The 24,082-nt window shown below is 51.4% G+C and overlaps 1 protein-coding gene and 1 long non-coding RNA gene across 6 annotated transcripts; one reads left to right on the top strand and one right to left on the bottom strand.

The window, feature by feature from the left end:
* On the top strand, nt 1-19,058 carry TEPSIN (TEPSIN adaptor related protein complex 4 accessory protein). Of its 5 annotated transcripts, XM_014789353.2 has the most exons (13): nt 2-81; nt 2,203-2,275; nt 2,593-2,684; nt 2,851-2,944; nt 5,435-5,502; nt 5,722-5,800; nt 5,956-6,027; nt 6,915-7,118; nt 15,060-15,237; nt 15,377-15,490; nt 15,610-15,688; nt 15,953-16,087; nt 17,161-19,058. In XM_014789353.2, the coding sequence occupies exons 1-13, from the start codon at nt 34-36 to the stop codon at nt 17,716-17,718; spliced, it is 1,794 nt and encodes a 597-aa protein (XP_014644839.1). In that variant the 5' UTR covers nt 2-33; the 3' UTR covers nt 17,719-19,058. The 5 variants fall into 5 exon arrangements, with proteins under 5 accessions (XP_087297894.1, XP_087297895.1, XP_087297897.1 ...); XM_087441768.1 differs by lacking the exon at nt 5,956-6,027 and having other exon boundaries at nt 1-81; XM_087441769.1 differs by lacking the exon at nt 6,915-7,118 and having other exon boundaries at nt 1-81.
* Nucleotides 19,059-21,008: 1,950 nt separating this feature from the next.
* LOC147915087 (uncharacterized) lies at nt 21,009-24,023 on the bottom strand. The gene is made up of 2 exons (XR_015554789.1): nt 23,763-24,023; nt 21,009-23,014 (listed from the first exon to the last, which is right to left on the bottom strand). It is a non-coding gene; the product is annotated as an uncharacterized LOC147915087 (long non-coding RNA).
* Nucleotides 24,024-24,082: the final 59 nt, after the last annotated feature.

The raw sequence follows: 24,082 nt of genomic DNA, 5'->3' as shown, positions 1-24,082 counted from the left end.
GAAGCGGGGCGGGGCCGGAAGGTGACCGGCATCATGGCGGGCACGCCGCCGCTGCGGGACCGCCTGAATTTCCTGCACCGGGTGAGTGCGGGCGGCCCAGGCTCTGCTGCGTGCCGCCTCCCCCGGCTCGCCCTGGGCCAGAGCCGCCCACCTCCCTGGACTCTCTCGGCCCCCGCCGGGTCACCGCGCTCCGGCGCCTACGGCTCCTCGGGCTCGGCGTCCCCACCATCCTCCTCCGGCCCCTCCGACCCCACTGTTCCCGACCTCTCCAACCCCCTCTAACCTCCTCCATCCTCTCCAGGCCTCCTCTGACCCCTCCAACGTCCTCTGCCCCCTCCGACCCACCCCCACCCCTCCTCCCCCCTTCAGCCCCTCCCAAAGTTGGGGGACCCCACTCTGTGTACGTGGCACGGCCAGAACGCGCCAATCCTGCGTCAGGTCCGCTGGGGACACTCAGGCTTCTTGAACAGAACCCAAATTGGGAAAGATAGCAGTGGGACCCGAATTTGTTTTCTTTCTCAACTTAAAGCAGCTTCACAGAAAAAGGAACATAGTGAGCCCTGAACTGTGTCCAAGACCAACGCAGCCAGACACTAGTTTGGGAATCGGGGTGAACGTTTTACTCAGTGACTCTGACAGCAGGGCAAGCTCTGAACTCCATTCCGATTAGTGCGCAGAAGACTGGGCGTTTTAAAGGGAGAATCAGGGGAGAGTGGGGCTCAAGTGAAAAATGTTGAGGGGTTGGGCAGTGTCCATGGGATTCAGCCAGCTGTGTGTGCTGGCTGGCAGTTATGGAAGTTAGGATCCTGTCGCCCCATAGGGACTGGGAGACAAGCCCTGTCCTTCCTGATGGTTACAGTTTGAAGAATGGCCCTCAGGTCCTTGAGAGAGACACTCCTGAGTTGTAGGAAACCCACTTTCACAATACAGTGACATGTCACTTGATGGGGATATGTTCTGAGAACCGTGTCATTAGGTGACATGAACGCAGGGTGTACTTACACAAACCTAGATGACATAGCCTACTACACAGCTATGCCATGTGGTGCCGATCTTATGGGACCACCATCATACGTGTGGTCTCTCATAGACCGAAACATCGTTATGCGGTGCCTGGCTGTAAATGCTCCAAGAAAGAAAGGTCGGAAGTTTGGGGCCTGTCTCCAGGTGTTGACCAGGGTGAACCATAAAGTCTCCTGGCACCTTGAGCTTCCTCCGTCATTTCAGGGGGCTGAGGTCATCCTCATGCTGTTAGAAGCCCCTGGTCAGTTCTCTCAGTGCAGAGGTTCCTCACATGCTGAGAGTTCTGCCGTCCTCTCCAGCTCCCCTTTGGGTCTTGGTGGACGAGTAGTGTAAGTAGTGTGTGCACAGGCTCACGGGACACTCAGGCACATGTGTGACACCAGATAGCTGTCGTTCAAACTCTAGTCTGTGGCCAGCCCCTGACGGAATTGTTCTGAGTACCCCAAGGTCTTCTATCCTGTCTACACCAAGGCTCACGCCCCCACGTGCTGAATGATGTGGCAATGAATGGGCGTTTCTGCTGTTCATCCCTGGAGACCCTATGTCTTTGTGTTGAGTGAGCACATAGCATCAATACGTTTGTGCTAACAAGTAAACATAAGACGCAACACAAGTCAGTTGTTCTCCCTGTGGGTTGTTTCCTTGGGGTCCTTCTCCAGAAGTGGAGCTGGGGGTTGGTCAGCCTCAGTGGTTATGTCACACTGCCAATGGGTGCTCTGGAAAGACAGAACATTCCCAGACCCCTGCGTGGGGAAGGGGCTCACCCTGTGCTTTCTTGTTTTTGCCGGTCCATAAGTAGATACATTAAGGGTGCCTTTAAGTCCTCTTGCACCTCTATAAGTGGAGAGGCCTGGGAGCTATGCCACATCCTGAGCCAAGCATAGCAGTCCATCACCGTGGAGACCACCACTGATTGCCTCTTCCCTGGCATCCATCCCCAGTCGTCCAGAAGGGAGGCTCCTGCAGGCTCCCTGTGGCTGGTGGGACCACTGCCGTCCTCTTCAGCCCTTTACCAGATGGTGTGCCAACAGCGAGACGTGTGCGCACCAGTGTTCCCAGGAGCCCCAAGAGCTAGGACTCCCACAGCCACTCAGGAATGGCTGGCCCTTTGGCGCCCATGGGCTCACCTCTGTGTACAATGGTCACTCATCATGGGCAGGGGCTCTCACTCACTTTCAGCTCCCGACTCTCCTGAAGGGAACATCGGATGATGACGTCCCGTGTCCAGGCTACTTGTTTGAGGAGATTGCCAGTATCCTTCCTCGTCCACATGTGGGGGCCCTGGAACAGCATGCAGGGTTCTTGGGGTTCTCTTATCCTGAGGGGGTCCACAGCTTCTTTATCATAGTAACCAGGTGCGGGCAAGGTCTAAAAGCCACATTACCAATGACACAGGGCCCAGGAGACCCTAGAACCCGACGCTCCTGAAACCAGGGCCCAGGGTGGTGCCTGCAGGAAGGACGCACCGAGAAGTCCAGTGGCAGCAAGGCCCAGTTTCCCTCCCTGACCACCGAGGCCTAGTGTGGCCTGAGGTCAGCTCGCTCCTTCCCTAACCCAAGCACCTCCCAGAAATCTCCCACGAGTCCCTGGGCAGCAGCCAGTGCCTCCTTGAGTATCTTCTGAACCGTCTGCACAGCGGCTCTGGCCGTGTGAAGCTCAAGGTGAGTCCAGGAGCAGCCCCTGCAGACACTCCCCAGGTCAGGGCCCGAGCTCCTGCCCGTGGGTGGTGAGGTGGGAGGGGAGGGACACAGCCGAGGTCAGTGGGTGGCACTGTGCCAGGTGGAGTGCCCTCTGGGCTCAGCCTGTCCCACGTGACTGTCCCCCCAGGTGCTGAAGATCATGCTCCACCTGTGTGGTCATGGCTCCCCATCCTTCCTGCTCATCCTCAAGCGGAACCCCACCTTCATCCAGGAAGCCGCAGGTAGTGGGCCAATACAGCTCCGAGAGAGGCCCACGGGGAGCAGGGTTGTCAGGGCGGATTTCAGCCAGAGCTCCTTAGCCTGGCATGCCCCCCCGCCCCGACACACACGGTGCCCCTTGCACTGTGCCCTGGCACACCGTTCTCCCACCCAGCACCACCCTTCCCTCCCCCGCTGCAGGACCCTCCCCTCCTCCTGGCCTGCTCCTCCCCTGCCTTCTTAGTCCCTGCCCCTCCCGTGTCTTCCACTGGCAGCGTCGCTGTGCGCGCCTCTCCGGGGTGCGATTACTTGTTTCTGTCTGTGTGTCCTGTCAGGTCTTTGCAGGCCTGGACCTTTCCCATCTGTCCCAGGGCCTGGCACGCGGTGGGTGCTCAGCGAGCACCTGCACCGCCCTCCCCTGCCACAGGCTCTCTGTTCTCCAGGGCTGCCCCTCTGGGACCGAGACAGAGGGAGCGGTAGTAAGCCTCCCGCTCTCAGAGGTGTGGGAGGATGGGGCTGGTGAGGCCGTCAGGAGAGGTGAGGCTCTGCCTGTTGTGGTCCAGGTGACAGGTGGGTCTAGGGTGGCGCCCCATCTGCCTCCTCCACCCCCCCGCAGCCAGGGGCCATCATGCATCTCTCTTGCTAACAAGGACTTGTGGGGACGTGGCCTGAGGTCCCTTGGGTGGGGCAGGAGTCCTGCTGGGGTCAGTCTCGGGCACACCATCCCAGATCCCACCACGGACCCTGAACAGGCAAGAACTCACTCCACCCGAGCCATCCCTGGGAGAGTAGCTCCAAGGAGGGGACTGAGTCACTCTCAGCCACCACTTGCTTATAGAAGACCCTCAGCAGTTAGGGAGCGTGTAACATCTGCCAGGTACTGGGGCTCATCCCCCTGCACCCCAAAACTAGCGTTATCCCTTACTGAAGGCGGGGCTGCCACACCCCACACCTTGGAGGCACAAAACTCACTTGTTAGACGCTCAGAGGCATCAGGGTGATTCGAGATCACGAGCGTCTTCACAGGTGAGCACCCCAAAGCTTGTGGACTGAAACAGCACGGCCTGGTTATTGTCACGGGCTGGTGGTCGTCATGGTGCACCAGGTCGTTGTCTCCTCCTCACCAAGAAGGGTGGGCGAAGCGGCCCGGGTGCAGCAGACCATGGTTCTTTGTCGGCACCAAAATCTCTCCTGCCACAAAGGCAGTTACCGGTTATCAATTGTGGCCCCTCATGCTCTGGGTTCATCCCTCCAGGGTGACAGGTACCCAGACAGGTTTGCAGGGGGCTGTTGGAACGGTCAAGGGGATGGGGGCTATGAGAGAAGGTGGTGCTGGGGGCAGTGGAGCATACGCAGAGAGGATGGCCCAGGCTCACATAGAGGAGGAGGCTGTGTGTCTGGGGCCCGGCAGGTGGGTTCCCTGCAGCTCAAGTCTCAGGCCCCGTGAGGAGGGTGAGAGCTGTGGCAGGAACAGCAGGGAGGCGCACACCAGTCATTCGTCCACTCTCGTTGGGCTTCTGGCTGCCAACCCTGGCTGGGTGTGGGGGCCTGTATTTGCACCATGGGGCTGGCTGCCAGGGTGGAGACGGCACTGAAGGGGCGAAAAGTGAGATACGTTTGTCACGGAGGAAACAGAGGCACCTGCTCTCACTCTCAGACCGAGCCCTGGAAAGATGAGGCAGAGTGAGGCACATGCAGTGGATGGGGGGTGGGGGTGCTCTCCAGCACATACAAAAGCCTGAGGCAGGGAGAGCCTAGGGGGTGACTTAATGCCATGTAAGAAAACCTGATTTGCCACAACTGAGGCTTTCTGAGCAGGGAGCTTGGCATGGCCAAGGTTGGGGTAGGGCGGCAAGGAGACCTTTCAGGCTGTGGTGAGGATCTTGAGTTTTATCGACAAGGCCCCGGGACCTCTGACAGGTTTGAATTGGACAAGACCCAGTTGGTGTTGCCTCTGGGTGGAGAATGGGTTGAGGGAGGCTGTGAGGTGGCCGATGGAGGGGCTGCCAAGGGACTGCAGTGGCGTTGGGGGAGGAGCACTGCAGTGGAGATGCTCTGGAGGTTGACTCGCAGGCCTCTCTTGCTGGGGGCATAGGCGGGGGTGGGGCGAGGGGGAGCCTCAGGGCTGTGGGGGTGGCAGTGGGTCCTGGAGGAGGGGATCTGGGGGCCTTGGGGGCTTTGTCCAAGGAGCAGAGGTGCTCTCGGGAGCGGCAGCTTCCCCGGGCTTGGGGGCGCGGAAGGGGGTGGCTCATGGACCACGGTGGCAACTTTGACCTGGAAGTGATGTCACCCAGGGCGTTTGAGGTCAGACCTGTGCTTCAGAAAGGTCACCTGACCCTGGGGATGTTGGGGAGCAGAGCACAGTGCTGGGGCCCCAGGGGGGCCCAGCCACAAGGGGAGGGGCCCGAGTGGGCTGAAGCCCAGCACCCCTCAGGGAGTGGGCTTGAATGCTGCTCCCCTCAGGTGGTCGGCAGCTCCAGCTCAGCTCCCCTCTCTGCCTCTCTGTCCTTCAGTTTTCGCAGGGCCCCCGGATCCTCTCCATGGGAACAGCTTGTACCAGAAGGTGCGGGCAGCCGCCCAGGTGAGCCCAGGACCTGGGTCACTCCCGGGACAGCGACTGGCATTTGCTGGTCTCATACAGCCCGGAACCCTAGCTCCACCCCTGCCGTGGGACCAGAGCCCCTGTGTCTGGCCCTTAGAGGACAAGCGTTGGTGGGGAGCTGGAGCAGAGCTCTGGGGGGTGGGGAGGACGGTGGCCGGATGTGCCGCAACACTGAGCGCCCTCCGCCTCCTCATCTAGGACTTGGGGACTGCCTTGTTCTCTGATACCGTGTCACCTCTGCCGCCCTCCCAGCCTCCCAGGGCCTTGCCTCCAACAGGTAGGCGACCGTGTCCAGCCCCGTCATGGGGTGTCTGCGCCGGGGAGGGCTTGCGGCCTCTTCTCCCTCCCTGGGTGTCCTGGGCGAGTGCGCTGCTCTGCCAGGGGGTGAGGGTGGGCAGCCTCGCTTGCTGCTGATGTGGGTCCTCCCTGCAGGCATGGGCTCCCAGTCCAGGCCCCAGAGTGCCCTCCAGGGCTTTGGCTACAGCAAGGAACGGGGCCACACAGGTGAGTGCTGCGTGGGCCCTCAGGGTTGCAGGGACGAGGGCTGGCTGCTCTGGTCAGCTGAGGGGCGTGGAGGGCAGTCAGGCCGGGGCCTGTGTGCCTGCATGTTGACTCTCCTCGCACCTTTGCGGTTTTGTTCCGCCGCCATCTTCTCTGCCCAGTCCTGCGGGAGAGCAGGGCGGGTGCAGCCAGGTCTGCTCAACCAGGCTGAGGTCAGCCCCACGCTCGGGCCCCCAGGCCCTCCTTCGAGGGGCTGAGAGCAGAGCGCAGGTCCTCGGTCCTGTGACCGAGGTGACTTAGAGCAGAAATGGTGCTGGTCGTGACAAGTGGAAACAACAGGCCCCGTTTGCTGGAGCGCGCAAGGCCGCAGCAGGGCTGCGTGACCTCGCGTGGGCTCTGGGCCTTGTCCACCTGTAGGGCTGACCATCCTTGTCACTGCTCTCGGGCCGCCCCCGGCATTTCTGAAGCACTGGTTCCTAACGTGGGTCTGCCTCAGAGGCCTCGTCTGCTCTCCATTTGGGGGTGACTGCCGGTTCACCCTTCATGGGGTGCTCATGTAGGAAAGGGCGCCCCCTGGTGCTGGATGTGAGCAGTCCTTGAGCGGCTGTGGAGATTGACTTCTCAGGACAAGCTCCTTAGGATGCCCTTTGCTCCAAGGTCGGGACCCCGGGCACAGCTCTGCTGTAAGGCCTCCATCAGGCCTGGGAATATACTGAAGTGGAATTCACTGGGGAAGCTTCTGGAAGGTCCTGGGGTCTGCCACACGGCTTCTGCTCTGTAACTGCAGCTCATATCCCGACCTGAGCCCCAGGCAGGGAGCAGCCATGGGAGAACATGGGGGGACAGGACTGAGGGGGGCTGGTGCCATCTCCCTTCTCCCTCTGGTGCAGGCTTTGCGAGTGAAGCCCTCCTCTCCACCATCCAGAGGGCCGCAGAGGTGGTGGCCAATGCTGTGCGCCCTGAGCCTGAGAGTCCCAGTACCCAGAGGCCCCCACCTCGGGGTGACGCCTACCAGCCTGCCGTGACGCCTTCAGCCAGCCATGGCCACCCGACTCCTGGGCACCCACTCCCCAGAGCCATTCCGGGTGCCCGAGGTAACGAAGCGCAACTCCTCCCTTGGAGGGCTTTCCCCTCCCAGGGTCCAGGCAGGAAAGCTCCTTCCTGTCACCCACTGAGGCTGGGGGTGGAGCAAATGACAAGACCTCCTCACTAGCCAGGGCTGCAGGCTCCCAGCTCAGGGCCGGAGCAGGCGAAAGGAGGAAGAGAGCAGTGAGCCCCACTCTGCTGGTCTTGCCACACCTCTCAGAGGCAGCAATCATAACAGTATCATAACTGATACGCTATCAGTATCAGTTACTCGATTGGCCATGCGGGGAACCCCGCAGAGCCAGCCGCCGACACAACGCACACTCCCCATGGCCTCTGCAGTGGCTTTGCACAGACCAGTACTGCCTTGTCGTCCAGTGTTCGCACACTGTGTCCAGACACCTCTACTCTGAGCGGGAGCCAGGATGTTATGGCCCCGAGAGGGGTGAGTACTCCCCGAGGGTACCAGCTCCTCCTATGCAGAACCAGGATGTGAGCTGGGACAGCAGCCCCAGCCCCAGCTTTCGTCCCTTTACCCAGTCTGTCCAGGTGGCTCTGTGGCCCATCCAGGGCATTGGAAGCGACACCCTCCGGCAGGGCCGGCCTCCATGGTGCATGCCTTCCAGGGGGAGAAGCAGACAGTCAGTGACACAGGCCAATTACAGAGCAAGGTGTGCTGTGAGAGAGGAAGGCGGGACGGGTGTCGAGTGACCTCCACTTCTGCCTCTATCAGAAGCTTCCCTCACGTCCCTGGCTCCAAGGAGGAATGTCAGGACTCACCAAGATTTGAGAGCTGCTGTCCTGGCGTTGCCCCTGATGCTCAGCCGAGCCGCCTCGAGCCTCTGGTGCCTGGCGTGCTGCATCTGCCCGACCTGGATCCTGGGCCGGCCGTGTCCCACCAGAGCCCCATGTGAGGGTGTGCTCCACTCTGCCCGCCCTCTTTTTTTTTTTCTTGAATGTTATTATTTATTTCTCATTTCCATTTTTTTTTTATTGTGAAATTTTTGTTGTACATTATTGTTTGTCAGTCACCATATAAGTGCATCCCTCCACCCCTGGTGCCCACCCCCCACCCCCTTAGCCCCTGGTAACCACCGAACAGTTCTGTCTGTGTGTTGGTTTATCTTCCACATATGAGTGAGATCATGCCCTATTTGTCTTTCTCTTTCTGGTTTATTTCACTTAACATAATACCCTCCAGGCCCATCCACGTTGTTGCAAATGGGATGATTTTGTCTTTTTTTATGGCTGAGTAGTATTCCATTGTGTATATATACCACATTTTCTTTATCCAATCATCAGTCGAGGGACACTTGGGTTGCTTCTATGTCTTGGCTGTAGTGAATAATGCTGTGATGAACATAGGGGTGTAGAAGCCTCTTTGGATGGTTGATTTCAGGTTCGTTGGGTAGATACCCAGTAGTGGGATAGCTGGATCATAAGGTATTTCTATTTTTAATCTTTTGAGGAATCTCCATACTGTTTTCCATAGAGGCTACACCAGTTTGCATTCCCACCAGCAGTGGATTAGGGTTCCCATTTCTCCACAGCCTCTCCAGCATTTGTTGCTTTTTGTCTTGGTGATTATAGCCATTCTAACAGGTGTAAGGTGATATCTTAGTGTGGTTTTGATTTGCATTTCCCTGATGATTAGCGAGGTTGAGCATCTTTTCATGTGCCTATTGGCCATCTGTATATCTTCTTTGGAGAAGTGTCTGTTCACTTCCTCTGCCCATTTTTTGATCGGGTTGTTTGTTTTTTTTGTTACTCAGTTGTGTGCGTTCTTTATATGTTATGGAGATTAATCCCTTGTCAGATATATGGTTTGCAAATATTTTCTCCAAGCTGGTGAGTTGTCTATTCGTTTTGATCCTGGTTTCATTTGCCTTGTAGAAGCTCTTTAATCGGGTGAAGTCTCACTTGTTTATTTTTTCTTTTGTTTCCCTTGTCTGAGTAGACGTGGAATTCAAAAAGATCCCTTTATGGCTGATGACGAGTAGTGTACTCCCTGTATTTTCCTCGAGGAGTTTTATAGTTTCAGGTCTCACCTTCAGGTCTTGGATGCATTTTGAGTTAATTTTTGTGTATGGCAAGTGGCTGTCCAGTTTTCCAAGCACCATTTATTGAAGAGACTTTCCTTTCTCCACTGTATGTCCTTAGCTCCTTTGTCAAAGATTAGCTGCCTGTAGAAGTGAGGTTTTATTTCTGGACTTTCAATTCTATTCTGATCTATGTGTCTGTTTTTGTACCAGTACCATACTGTTTTGATTACTATCGCTTTGTAGTATGTTTTGAAGTCAGGGATCGTGAGGCCTCTAGCCTTGTTCTTCTTTTTCAGGGTTGCTTTAGCTATACGGGGTCTTTTGTTGCCCCACATGAATGTTAGTATCTTTGTTCTATTTCTGTGAGGAATGTCCTTGGGATTCTGATTGGGATTGCATTGAATCTGTAGATTGCTTTAGGTAGTATGGACATTTTAACTATGTTTATTCTTCCAATCCAAGTGCATGGAATATTTTTCTATTTCTTTATGTCATCGTTGATTTCACTCAATAATGTCTTATAGTTTTCATTGTATAGGTCTTTCACTTCCTTGGTTAAATTTACTCCTAGATATTTTATTCTTTTTGTTGCAATTGTAAATGGGATTGTCTTCTTAGTTCTCTTTCTGTTAGTTCGTTGTTGGTATATAGAAATGCAACTGATTTCTGTAAGTTGATTTTGTACTCTGCCACTTGGCTGTAGTTGTTGATTATTTCTAATAGTTTTCCAATGGATTCTTTAGAGTTTTCTATATATAAGATCATGTCATCTGCAAACAGGGAGAGTTTCACTTTTTCATTGCCTATTTGTATTCCTTTTATTCCTTTTTCTTGCCTAATTGCTCTGGCCAGAACCTCCAGTACTGTGTTGAATAAGAGTGGTGAGAGAGGGCACCCTTGTCTTGTTCCTGTTTTCAGAGAGATGGCTTTCAGTTTTTCCCCATTGAGTAGGATGTTGGCTGTGGGTTTGTCATATATGGCCCTTATTATGTTAAGGTACTTTCCTTCAATATCCATTTTGTTGAGCGTTTTTATCATAAATGGATGTTGGATCTTCTCAAAAGCCTTCTTTGCATCTATTGAGATGATCATATGGTTTTTATTCCTCGTTTTGTTAATGTGGTGTATCACACTGATTGATTTGCAGATGTTGAACTATCCCTGTGTCCCTGGTATAAATCCCACTTGATCATGGTGTATGATCTTTTTAATGTATTGCTGTATTAGGTTTGCCAGTATTTTGTTGAGGACTTTTGCATCTATGTTCATCAGGGAAATTGGTCTGTAGTTTTCCTTCTTAGTATTGTCTTTGCCTGGCTTTGGTATCAGGGTGATGTTGGCCTTGTAGAATGTGTTGGGAAGTGTTCCATCTTCTTTTATATTTTGGAATAGTTTGAGAAGGATAGGTATTAAGTCTTCTTTGAATGTTTGGTAAAATTCTCCAGAGACGCAGCATTATTCACTATAGCCAAGACATGGAAGCAACCCAAGTGTCCCTCGACTGATGAACGGATAAAGAATATGTGGTGTATATATATACCATGGAATACTACTCAGCCATAAAAAATGACAAAATCGTCCCATTTGCAACAAGATGGATGGACCTGGAGGGTATTATGTTAAGTGAAATAAGCCAGAAAGAGAAAGACAAACAGTGCATGATTTCACTCATGTGTGGAAGATAAACCAACACACGGACAGATAGAACTGTTTGGTGGTTACCAGGGGCTAAGGGGGTAGGGGGTGGGCACAAGGGGTGGAAGGATGCTCTTATATGGTGACTGATAAACAATAACGTACAACAAAAATTTCACAATAAAAAAAAAAAATTCTCCAGAGAAGCCATCTGGTCCTGGACTTTTATTTTTTGGGAGTTTTTTGATTACTGTTTCAATCTCTTTACTTGTGATTGGCCTATTCATGTTCTCTATTTCTTCTTGATTCAGTTTTGGGAGGTTGGATGAATCTAGGAATTTATCCATTTCTTCTAGATTGTCCAATTTGTTGGCATATAGTTTTTCATAGTATTCTCTTATAATCTTTTGCATTTCTGTGGTATCTGTTGTAATTTGTCCTTTTTCATTTCTAATTTTATTTATTTGAGCCTTCTCTCTTTTTTTCTTCATGAGTCTGGCTAAGGGTTTGTCAATTTTGTTTATCTTCTCAAAGAACCAGCTCTTTGTTTCATTGATCCTTTCTACTGTTTTTTTAATTTCAATTTCATTTATTTCTGCTCTGATTTTTATTATTTCCCTCCTTCTGCTGACTTTAGGCTTTGTTTGTTCTTTTTCTAATTCTCTTAGGCATTGTTTGAGGTTGCTTATTTGGGCTTTTTCTTGTTTGTTAAGGTGGGCCTTTATTGCTATGAATTTCCCTCTCAGGACCGCTTTTGCTGCATCCTATATAAATTTGTACTGTGTATTTTCATTTCCATTTGTCTCCAGATATGCTTTGATTTCTCCTTTAATTTCATCAATGACCCATTGGTTGCTTAGTAGCATGTTGTTGAGTCTCCATAGCTTTGTCACTTTCCCAGTTTTTTCCTTATAGTTGATTTCTAACTTCATGGCATTATGGTCTGAAAAGATGCTTGTTATGATTTCAATCTTCTTAAGTTTATATAAGCATGCCTTGTTTCCCAACATATGTTCTATTCTTGAGAATGTTCCGTGCACGCTTGAGAAGAATGTGTAATCTGCTGTGTTTGGATGGAGTGCTCTGTATATGTCTCTTAAGTCCATCTCATCTCGTTTTTTGTTTAGGTCCATTATTTCCTTATTGATTTTCTGTCTGGGTGATCTGTCCATTGATGAGAGTGGGGTGTTAAGATCCCCTACTACTATTGTGTTGTTGTTAATATGTCCTTTTAGGTTTGTTAATAGTTGCTTTATGTACCTTGGTGCTCCTGTATTGGGTGCATATATATTTAAAAGTGATATGTCTTCTTGGTGGAGTGTTCCTTTTATCATTATATATTGCCCCTCTTTGTGTCTCATTACCTGTTTTATCTTGAACTCAACTTTGTCTGATATAAGTATGGCAACACCTGCTTTCTTTTGTTTGCCATTAGCTTGGAGTATTGTCTTCCATCCTTTCACTCTGAGTCTGTTTGTCTTTAGAGCTGAGATGTGTTTCCTGGAGGCAGCGTATTGTTGCGTCTTGTTTTTTAATCCATCCCACCACTCTATGTCTTTTGATTGCAGAGTTCATTTACATTTAGGGTAATTATTGATATGTGGGGGGCTTCTTGTTGTTATTTTATCGTTCTTTTTCCAGTTCTTGTGTATTTCTTTTGTTTCTCGTCCTGTGTGTTTCGGACTACCAATTCAGTTTGGTGGTTCTGTATGGGGGTTCTCTTAGTTTTCTCTCTTTTTTTGTTTTTTGTGAGGAAGATCAGCCCTGAGCTAACATCCGTGCTAATCCTCCTCTTTTTGCTGAGGAAGACCGGCTCTGAGCTAACATCCATTGCCTAATCCTCCTCCTTTTTTCCCCCCAAAGTACCCCAGTAGATAGTTGTATGTCATAGTTGCACATCCTTCTAGTTGCTGTATGTGGGACAGGGCCTCAGCATGGCCAGAGAAGCAGTGTGTCAGTGCGCGCCTGGGATCTGAACCCGGGCCGCCAATAGCAGAGCGCGCGCACTTAACCGCCAAGCCATGGGGCCGGCCCCAGTTTTCTCTTTTTTATCGTGTGTGATTCTGTTCTGATTATTTGGTTAGTGGTTACCATGAGGTTTGTGTACAAAAATCTCGTGGATGTGGTAGTCCATTTTTTGATGGCCTCTTATTCCCTTAGACTAAGTCAATTCTATCCTTTTTCTCTTCCCCTTCTAAGTTATTGTTATCACATCTTATTCCTTCTTGTGTTGTGAGTTCGTGTTTAACATGATGAGGTTATGTTTATGCTTGGTGCTTACCTTCCCTTGATCTTTGGTTTTATAATTAAGTGTTTGCTAATCTATTTTGATAGCAGACTGCAATTTTTCTGGTTTTATCAACCTATTTTCCCCCTTGTTCAAAACTTTGAATCCCCTTTCTCTTTTTTTCCTCAGGGATGAGGGCCTTCTTGAGCACTTCTTTTAGTGGGGGTCTTGTGGCAATGAGCTCCCTTAGCTTTTGTTTATCTGGGATAGTTATTATTTCTACATATCTGAAGGATATTTTTGCTGGATAGAGTATTCTTGGCTGAAAGTTTTGTCCTTCAGAATTTTGAATATATCGTTCCACTCTCTCCTAGCCTGTAAAGTTTCTGTCGAGAAATCAGCTGAGAGCCTGATACGAAATCCTTTGTATGTTATTTTTTTTTTTTTGTCTAGCTGCCCTTAATATTTTTTCTTTGTCATTGACTTTTGCCAGCTTTACTACTATGTGCCTTGGAGAGGGTCTTTTCATGTTGATATATTCAGGAGATCTATTTATTTCATTCACTGGTATTTCCAGCTCTTTCGCCAGGTTTGGGAAGTTCTCAGCTATTATTTCTTTGAACAAGTTCTCTGCTCCTTTTTCCCTCTCTTCTCCCTCTGGAATACCTATAATCCTTATGTTGGATTTCCTAATTGAGTCGGATATTTCTTGGAGAGTTTCTTCATTTATTTTTAGTCTTAGTTCTCTTTCCTCCTCCATCTGGAGCATTTCTGCATTGGTGTCCTCAATATTGCTAATTCTGTCCTCCACATTGTTAGCTCTGATGCTTAAGGCTTCCAGATTTATCTTTATCTCCTCTATTGTGTTTTTCATCTCTAAGATTTCTGATTTTTTTTTTTTTAATAGTTTCAATCTCTTTTGTGAAGAAACTCCTGATTTCATTGACTTGTCTGTCTGGGTTTTCTTGTATTTCATTAAGCTTTTTTATGATGGCTATTTTGAATTCTCTGTCATTAAGGTTATACATTTCTGTGCTTTCTAGGTTGACTTCTTGGTGCTTGTCATTCTCCTTTTGGTCTGGAGATTTAATATATTTTTGCATGGTGCCTCTTGGTATTGGCTTACTTTTCCTGATAGTGAAAATATATGGTCACAGTTTCCTCTTGCTGCCACTGGGTGGGGGTCAAGGGCTATGTATTCTGACCCATCTCAATCCGTGGGCACTCGTTGGCCCCTGGCTGATCTGAGGCGTGGCTGAGTAGAGGCTGCTGGGGCTGAAGCATGGGAATAGCTGGGACTGGAGTGCAGCTAGGCTGAAGAAGCGGGGGCTTGGGTGCAGGTGGGTTGAAGTAGCTGCAGCTGAAGTGCCGCTGGGCCAAAGAAGCAGGAGCTGGAGCGCCGCTGGGCTGAAGAATGTGGAACTGGAGTGCGCTGGGCCAAAGAAGGAAGAGCTGGAGCACCGCTGGGCCGAAGAAGCTGGAACTGGAGTGCACTGGGCCAAAGAAGCTGGAACTAGAGTGCGCTGGGCCAAAAAAGCTGGAACTGGAGTGTGCTGGGCCGAAGAAGCTGGAACTGGAGTGTGCTGGGCTGAAGAAGCTGGAACTGGAGTGCAGTGGGCCAAAGTTGCTGGCACCAAGTCAGCTGGAGCCTGAGCATTGGCCAAGCCAAAGCAGCTGGAGCCGGGCGGAGGGGGGCGGTCAAGCCAAAGGAGCTGGGGGCGGGGCATGGTCCAGCCGAAGGAGCTGCGGCTGTGGCATGGTGGAGCCGGGGAAGCTGGGGCTGTGACTTGGTCCAGGTGGAGCAGCTGGGAGTGTGGTGTGGTGGGGCCTGAGCTGCTGCTGCCTCTGGTGCGGGGACGCAGGCTCACCCTGCTGCTGGTCGGGCCCGGGCACTGCCCGCCCTCTTCTGCTGCTGGTTTCTGGAGTTGGAGCTTGGGACCCAGCCCCAAGGCCCTTCCCTGGGTCTCTGGTCCAGGGGTCTGGGGAGGTGGGCATAAGGCCAGTCTGAGGTCCCACGGTCTCACCTCAGTCACTGTTTCTTCCAGCCACGAGACACCACCCTGGGCAGGCTGGAGGGGGCTGGGATGAGCTGGACAGCCGCCCCAGCTCTCAGAATTCTTCCCAGGAGAATGGCAACCTGAGCAAGGTCTCAGACTCGGGTAGTTGGTCAGGCAGTGACAGCCCCTCTAGGGCCAGCTGGGCCCCCAGCGACATGGCGGAAAGGTGAGTGAGCACCTCAGGGTATCCCTCCCCACCCTTCCTGGGTCCCACCCCAGCAAGGGAGGAATGACGTGGAAGGGCCTCACCCCCTCCTGGCGGCAATGGAGCCACCCTCTGCCCTGACCCACCATGCCCCCGACAGGGTCGAGGCCATGACCCTGAGTGACTGCCAGCAGGAGTGGAGCCTGGTCCGGACTGTGATACAGGGGTCACGCGCCTTCCTGAGCCGAGAGGAGGCTCAGCACTTCGTCAAAGAGTGAGCCCCCCACCTCCCCCTTCCCAGCCCCTTGCCCTGACTCTGTGCCCCCCAGCCTTGCCCTGGTGAGGGAAACAGCCTCACTGCCCCTGCCCCCTGCCCAATGCCCCCCTCCGCAGGTGTGGACTGCTCAACTGCGAGGCTGTGCTGGAGCTGCTGATTCGCCACCTGGGTGGGACCAGCGAGTGCGTGCAGATGGTGAGGGCCAGCCCCGTGAGTGCAGGCTAGTGCGTGCGAGTGCATGCCTGTGCGAGGGGAGCAGGCAGGGGTGGCATAGTGATCTCCTCATGGGGGGTCTGCCCCTGGGAGATAAACAGGAGGGGGAAGTGAGTGCAGGATCCCAGTGGGACTGCCTCAGGGGCTTCCCCAGACTCGGACTCTGGCCTTAGTGAGGAGGGAGTGAGCCGGTCAGACGGGCCTCCCTCTTGGGTGGACCCTGCTGATCTCTTGTCTGCCCCGCAGAGAGCCCTGGGTGCCATTGCTTCCCTCGGGTGCACTGACCTGCTCTCCCAGGAGCACATCCTCCTCCTCACCCGGCCATGGCTGCAGGAGCTCAGCACAGGCAGCCCTGGACCTGTGACCAACAAGGCCACCAAGGTGAGCAGCAGCTGGGGCCCAGAGGAGCAGGCATGGGGACACCTCCAGTCCTACACCCTGTTCCCACAGGCCTTTCCCAGACACGCCCCTCTTGTCCCTGTCCCTTGCTGCCCGGGACAGGTCATGCCCTGAAAACAGCAATTGGGGTCCTTGCCTCACCCTGGCTCATGGCTCTCTAGGCTCACTGGTTCCTGGAATCCTCCTGAGCTCGCCTGCCTTACTGCTCAGCAGCCCTGCCTCCACGTGGCTCAGCTCACGTGTGGCCTCCTGCAGGAAGCCCTCCTTGACTGCTCGGATGGATTTATCCCCCTGTTCTCCACCCCACGTCACAGCTTATGGGTCCATGTTTGGCTCTTGGAGGGCAGAAATGGTTCCATTCATCTGAGTCTCCTTCCCACTAACACCTGAATTGTGTGAAGGCCACCTGGAGTCTGTCACTGGGGGCCTCTGGGCAGCGCCCCCAGGCTTATGGCCTCCCTGCAGCTGGGCCCCGGTGCCTCCACTGCCTGTTGGCATCCCGCTGCTTCTTCCCATTTTCTCTGTGGCCACTGAAAATTCAGATCCTCAGTCACCCGTCCTTAAATTGTCCTTTGTCAAAGCGTCAGTGACCCTGTGGTACACAAGACACACCTCGTGGTGGTGCACCGTGGGGGTGTTCCTCAGAACAAGGATGCTGGAGGATCCCAGGTGTCTGGCAGTTGGGAACAACCGGACGAGTGAAGGCACGTTTGTTCCCTCGGCATCTGTGTCCAGTGGTCATGTGGTGCCCGACGAGAGGCCACCTTTCCCTGTGCTGGCTTGTCACGCAGCCAGGTCCAGTGACAGGGTAACGTCCCTCTGTATAACAGCAGATGGGGAGCAAGATGCACGGCTGCATACTGGACACAAACAGTGTGGCCCTGCTGTTGAAGCAGCTCGAGGCCAGCAGTGGCCTCCAGTTGGGGGGTGACATTGAGGAGACCGTTTGCTGGGCACCGGCCTCGAGGAGGCACCAGAGCGGGGCGGGCTCCATCCTCCTCGATTTCCGGAGGAGCACAGATTCTCACTGATACCGCTTTCCTTGCATTGTCCAGATCCTGAGGCACTTGGAAGCCTCCTGCGGACAGCAGCCCCCTGCCTGGAGGCCCCCGGCCAATCCTGGCCCTGCAGCTGCCCACGTGGGCCCATCCGACCTGCTGACTGACGTTGTGCCTTTCACTGGGGGCCAGGCGTTCCTGCAGCCTGTGAGCTCAGCCCTGTTCTCGCCCAAAGGCCCTGCGCACCCCCCTCCCCTGGATGGCTCCTTACTCCCAGTGCCCAGGGACAACAGGGAGGCCAAGACCAGACTGGCAGGTTCCAAAGAGCAGGGGCCCAGATCTGAGTGGGGCCCTTCAGGCACAGATACCACAAAAGGAGTGCCAGAGCTCGGCCCAGGCCCCAGCGGCTGCCCATGGAGCCCATTGGCCAGCGGTGGACACAACTCCTTGTTTGCTGGCATGGAGCTGGTGGCCTGTCCCCGCCTGGTGGGGGCTGGGACTGCTACAGAGGAGCCCCTCTCAGCCACCGGGGCCCCCTGGACGTTGTCACAGAGAGTAGCAGCAAAAGAGCCTCCTGGCTCAGAGCCATCAGCTTTTGCATTCTTAAACTCATGACCATGCCCGCTGAGCCTCGTGCAGAGTCTCTGTGTCCCTGGCCCATGACTCCCAGGACCCCGTAACTTCGTGCTGTCTCCTCTGCCCACAGCCTCTCACGTCCCACCAAAGAGTGGTTCCCCTCCGGTGTCTGTGGTTGGCCTCGATCTCCCTCTGGCCTCTTGCCCTCACCCACTGAGGACTTGGTGCGGGCAACTGCCCTTCCAGGCCAGCTCGCAGTAGACGATAACCAATCTACTGATGAGAACAGCCACTGATAAACCCTGGGTGATGCTGCAGGAGTCCAGGAATTAGCCAGAACCAGCACAGCGCTGTGGAAGGGAGTGGTCTTTGCCCACAGGGGTCAGCTCCCACCTCCTCATCGAGGCCAGTTCCCCATTTTCCTGCTGGAGGAGGCAGAACACACACACACACAGCCCCTTTTCGTAGGCGTGGTGGCCAGGGGAATAGTGCATCTGAGCAAGTCCCCCAGAGGACTTGCAGGACAGGTGCAGAGCTGTGCTGGTTTCTAGGCAGAATTAGGAGCTGAGCTGCTGGATAAGACTGGCAGCTGGTGGGCCTGGCTGCCGGGTCTCCTTCCTCACAGCCATCTGGTCAGACAGGCTTAGCACACGTCCATTAGGTCCCATTTGCAAACACCATCAGGCCCCCTCTGCCCGGCTAAAGGGATGGGAGGGGAAGCAGTGTGCAGAGGGCGCAATATGGCCTGCCTGGAGGGGACAAGACAGGAGGCCTCACGACCCATAGAGCTGTCCTGAGTTCCCGGGCTCCTCACAGGCACAGCAGAGCAGGGCACCCAGCTCCTCCAAGGGGCACAGGTCAGGAGATGAAGAGGGCCCGTCTGCAGACCGAGCCCCAGCCATGGCTCTCGGCCAACCCTGAGAGGAGGACCCCAGGGCTACCATAGTTTCCCATCTCTTTTGCCAGAGACTGGCTAGGTGGACTTGAATTATTAACAGCAGTGGGCAGGCAGGCAGCAGGGCCTCAGAAAGGCTGACCTTGGGGTCCTCTGGGGAAACACCTGCCTGCCTTGCCCTCAGAAATAAGGTTTTTTGTGTGGATTTGGAACCAGTGGTTGGGTCTTTCTTTGGTTTTGAGCTCACATTGCTCCCTCTGCACAGGGGTCATAAGTAGCCACGCACCTTCCCATCCATCAGAGTGGGGCCGTGCTGCCAGCCTGGCGCTGTTTCCAGTGTCAGATCCCTGTGTGATCCTGCTCTGCTCCCTGTGCCCTGACTGCTTCCTGCAGACTGCACGGCCTCCAAGCGAAGGCTCTTGTCCCTGAGAACTGCAGAAGGTGCAGCGTTCAGCTTCCTGAATAAACACTGTTGTTCGTACCAGCTGCACCGTTTGCTTCTTTTTCTTTTCTTTCCTTCACACACATGCATACGCACGTGTTGATGAGAACAGCATTCCTGAGGGGCACACTGGGAGGACTTCTTTTCTAAAGTAGGGACAGGTGTTACTTCTCCCTGGAATGTTTGGAAGAACTCCCCAGGGGAACTGTATGGTCCTGCAGTTTTCCTAATTGCAAGGTTTTTAACTATGAAATTCAATTTCTTAGGTAGATCTAGGACTATTTGAATTATCTATTTGTTCATAAAGGAATTTTAGTAATTTGTGTCTTTCAAGGAATTGGTCCATTTCGTATAAGTTGTCAAGCACGACCGTAGAGGTTTTTGTAGCATGCCTTTACTATCCTTTCATTTTCTGTCGGGTCTGTAATGATATTCCATCTTTCATTTCTGATATTGATGAATTTTTTTGCTCTTGGTTAGTCTGATTAGAAGTTTATTAATACTATTGATCTTTCCAAAACTAACTTTGAGGTTTTTTTGGTTTTGTTTTTTTTTTGGTGAGGAAGATTGGCCCTGAGCTAACATCTGTGCCCATCTTCTTCTATTTTATGTGGGTTGCCGCCACAGCATGGCTTCACAAGTGGTGCATCGGTCCATGCCCAGAATCCAAATCTGTGAGCCCTGGGCCGCTGAAGCAGAGCATGTGAACCCAACCACTACACCACCTAGCCAGTCCCTCTACTTTTTTTATGTTTTCTTTTTCATTGATTTCTGCTCTTTATTATTTCCTTCTGCTTCAGGTTTGTTTTTCTTATTTTTCTATTTTCTTTAAGGTCGAAGCTTAGACTATCGATTTGAGACCTTTATTCTTTTCTAATATAGGCATTTTGATGCTATAAATTTTCCTCTAGACACTGCTTTGGCTGCATCTTATGAATTTTTATTTTTATTCAGTTCTAAATATTTTCTAATTTCCCTTGAGACTTCCTTTTTGTCCAATGGGTTATTTAAAGGTGTGTTTCTCTGTTATTACTATTATAATTCTGACATAGTAAGAGAATGTATTTTGTACAACTTCAATTATATTGTTAAAGATTTCACACTTTTTTTTTTTTGGCGAGGAAGATTTGCCCTGAGCTAGTATCTGTTGCCAATCTTCCATTTTTTGCTTGAGGAAAATTAGACCTGAGCTAACAGCTGTGCCAGGCTTCCTCTATTTGGTATGTGAGTTGCTGCCACAGCATGGCCGAGAAGTGATGTAGGTCCACGCCCGGGATCTGAACCCGAGCACCTGGGCCACCAAAGTGGAGCATCCCAAACTTAAACACTATGCCACAGGGCCGGCCCCAGAGGTCCACGCCCGGGATCTGAACCCGAGCACCTGGGCCACCAAAGTGGAGCATCCCAAACTTAAACACTATGCCACAGGGCCGGCCCCAGATTTCACACTTTTAAAGTTTGTTTTATGGCCCAGAATAGAGTCTACCTTGGTGAATGTTCCATGTGCACTTTGTCTAAGAACTACAGACCAATATCCTTCATGAATGTGGATGAAAAAAATCCTCAACAAATATACCACAATGAATCCAGCAATATATAAAAAGAGTAATACATCACAATAAGTGGAGTTTATCCTGGTGATGTAAGGCTGGTTCAATATCTGAAAATCAGTGTAATTCACCATATTAACATACTATAGAGGAAAAAATCACATTATCATTTTATGCAGACAAAGCAAGAGACAAAATTCAACATTCATTAATGAAAAAAACTCTCAGCAAACTAGAAATATAACAATTTGTTTCACCTGGTAAAGGGCATCTACAAAAATCCCACAGCTAACATCATATTTAATGATAAAGGACTGAATGCTTTCCCCCCAAGACTGGGAACAAGGCAGTGCTATTCAATCTGACCACTTCTGTTCAGCATTGTACCAGAAGCCCTGACCAGTCAATAAAGCAAGAAAACAATAAAAAGGCAAACACATCAGAGAGGAAGAAATAAAACTGTTATTATTCACAATATTTCTCTATGTAGAAAATTGCACAGAACCTACAAAAATTCCTAAAACTTATAAATGAGTTTAGCAAGATCACAGGCTACAGGGTAAATTATACCATCAATTGTGTTTTTGTATACTAGCAACAAACAATTGGAAATTGAAATTCTCAAACTATCATTATTTATGATGCCACCCAAGAAATGAAATATAGATATAAATATAAAAGATATATGTAGAATCTGTATGTTGAAAAATACAAAAGACTGATCAAAGAAATCAATGAAGACCTAAATAAATGGAGAGGTATACCATGCTCATGGATTGGAAAACAATATTATTAAGACACTAATTCTCCCCAAATTGATCTACAGATTTAACATAATCCCCATCAAAATTCCAGCTGGATTTTTTTGTAGATGGTGACAAGCTGATACTAAAATTTATAGGACAAGTCAAAGAAATTAGAATAGCCAAGGTAATTTTGAACAAGAACAAAGAGGACTCACTGTACCTGGTCTGAAGACTTAATGTCAAGGAGTACTAATCAAGACAGTGTGGGATCTGTGAACGGCCAGACACAGATCAAGCTGCCAGTATAGACAGTTCAGAAATAGACCCACACAAATATGGTCAATTGATTTTCCACAAAGATGTCAAGGTAATTCAATGGAGAAAGGATAGCCTTTCTTTCTTTTTTTTTTTTTTTTTGTGAGGAAGATCAGCCCTGAGCTAACATCCATGCTAATCCTTCTCTTTTTGCTGAGGAATACCGGCTCTGAGCTAACATCTATTGCCAATCTTCCTCATTTTTTTTTTCCCCATAGCCCCCCAGTAGATAGTTGTACGTCATAGTTGCACATCCTTCTAGTTGCTGTATGTGGGACACAGCCTCAGCATGGCCGGAGAAGTGGTGCGTCGGTGCGTGCCCAGGATCCAAACCCAGGCCACCAGTAGCAGAGCACGCACACCTCGCCAAGCCACGGGGCCGGCCCCAAGGATATCCTTTCAACAGATGGTACTGGAACAACTGGACATCCATGTGCAAAAAAGAAAAAAAAAAGAACTTCAGCCTATACCTCAAGCTTTACACAAAATTTAAAGTGAACCATAGACCTAGATGTGAAACCTAAACTATAAAACTTCTAGAAGAAAACATAGGAGAAAATGTTCTGTCATTGGATTAGGCAATGGCTTTGGTATGAGATACAAAAAGCACAAAGTGTAATAGAAAAAAGTAGGCTTTGTCAAAGTTTAAGAACTTCTCTTTGAATGACACAGTTAAGAGAGGGGAAAGATAAGCCATAGACTGGGAGAAAATATTTGCAAATCACATATCTCACGAAGGACTTTTATCAAGAACATAAAAGGAACACTCAAAATTCAACAATAAAACAAACAACCCAATTTACAAAGTGGGCAAAAGATTTGAACAGACACTTCACCAAAGAAGGTATATGAATATATGGCAAATAAGCACATGAATAGATTCTCCACATCATTAGTCACTAGGGAAATGCAATTTAAAACTGTATGGGATACCACTACACGCCTATTAGAATTACTTAAGAAAACCTGACAATACAAGTGCTGAGGGCGATGAGGAGCAGCTGGACCTCACACACTGCTGTGGGAGTGCAAAATGGTACAGCTTTCTCCGGAAAACAATTTGGCAATTTCTTATAAAGTTAAACATACACCTGCCATATGACCCAGAAGTCCCACTCCTAAGTCTTTATTTACCCAACCGAAATGAAAACTTATATTCACACAAAAGCCTAAAAGTGAATGTTTACAGCAGTTTCATTCACAATTGCCCCAAACAGGAAACCACCCCCATGTCCTTCAATTGATGACTAATAAACAAAGTGTGGTTCACCCATTCCATGGAATACTGGTCAGCAGTGGAGACGAATGTGGATGAATCTCAAAATGCTGAGTGAAGGAAGCCAGACCAGAGAGGCTACATACTGTACGATTCCATTTCTATGACATTCTGGAAAAGGCAAATTCAAAGTGAGGAGAACATATTAGTGGTGGCTAGGGGTAGAGGATGGGGGAGGGCGCCTACAAAGAGGAAGCCCAAGGGTCTGGGGAGGGAGAATGTTCTGTACCTTGTTCCTGGTGGAGGTAACACAATGAACTCAAAGAACTGTGCCCCCAAAAGTGTGAATTTTGTTGTATATAAATTTAACATTTTTAATTTAAAAAAAGCATTTTATTTTAAAAAGTGGGGCGAAGACTAGCAATGTGCTGTGTTATTTTAAGGGGAAAGATGACTTTTGTTGAGACCAGAAGCTTCAGGGAGAAGAGGGCATCTGAGCTGGATCTCAGGGGAGCGCAGGACTGGGGCTTTCCAGGTACAGCCACGTGACATCCGGGCCGAGGGGCCCGGAGCCGGGAGCACCGATTCCACCTGCGGCGCCCGGGAGGACGGCGCAGTGCCCGCCTTGGGGCACGCGGGACACCAAGGAGGGGAGGCCCTGCCCGTGGGGCCTGTGGTGTGGACATGCTTTTACCAGTGGGACTAACCCCAAGGAAGAGACTGCGCGGGGGTGGGCGGGCGCTGAAAACTTTGGAGAAGGAAGCAAAAAAAAAAAAGAGTGAAAGAATGGAGAGGAGAGTCAAAACGGCACACACCACCGCGCCGTCTTGGAAGATGAGGAGACGGGGGCTTTGGGTGGGGGTCGGTGTCTGGGTCCCGGGGGCAGGGCTGCCTGAGGAAGGGCGCCAGCGCGACCTACCAGGAAGTGCAGGTCCAGGCCCCGAAACGGAGCTTTGAGGGGCGGGGGAGGCACTCACGTGTCCAGACCTGCACAGGAGGGATCCCGGGGACGGCGTGGGAGCCCAGAGACGGAGTGGGGGCCCAGGATGGCATGGGGGCCTGGGACGGCATAGAAGCCCAGTGGCGGAGCGGGGGCCCAGGAACACGTGGGACCCCAGGGACCGCCCAGGGGCCCGGGATGGTGTGGGGGCCCAGGGACGGAGTGGGAACCCGGGAGCAGTTTGGCTAAGGCCAGGGGTAAGGAGAGGCGGGGAGCCGCCCGCCCCGCCCTTTTCTCCT

This window comes from Ceratotherium simum, chromosome 16 (assembly GCF_057802395.1).
Source record: "Ceratotherium simum simum isolate JZ-2026a chromosome 16, ASM5780239v1, whole genome shotgun sequence".
Classification (NCBI taxonomy): domain Eukaryota; kingdom Metazoa; phylum Chordata; class Mammalia; order Perissodactyla; family Rhinocerotidae; genus Ceratotherium; species Ceratotherium simum.
Note: the sequence above shows the minus strand (reverse complement) of the source record. Positions and strands in the feature narration are given on the sequence as shown.

Coding starts and splice junctions, on each gene's coding strand:
- TEPSIN (XM_014789353.2), top strand. CDS start 34: ATGGCGGGCACGCCGCCGCTGCGGGACCGCCTGAATTTCCTGCACCGG. Junction 15,238..15,376: donor CCCAGCGACATGGCGGAAAG/GTGAGTGAGCAC, acceptor TGCCCCCGACAG/GGTCGAGGCCATGACCCTGA. Junction 15,491..15,609: donor GCTCAGCACTTCGTCAAAGA/GTGAGCCCCCCA, acceptor CCCCCTCCGCAG/GTGTGGACTGCTCAACTGCG.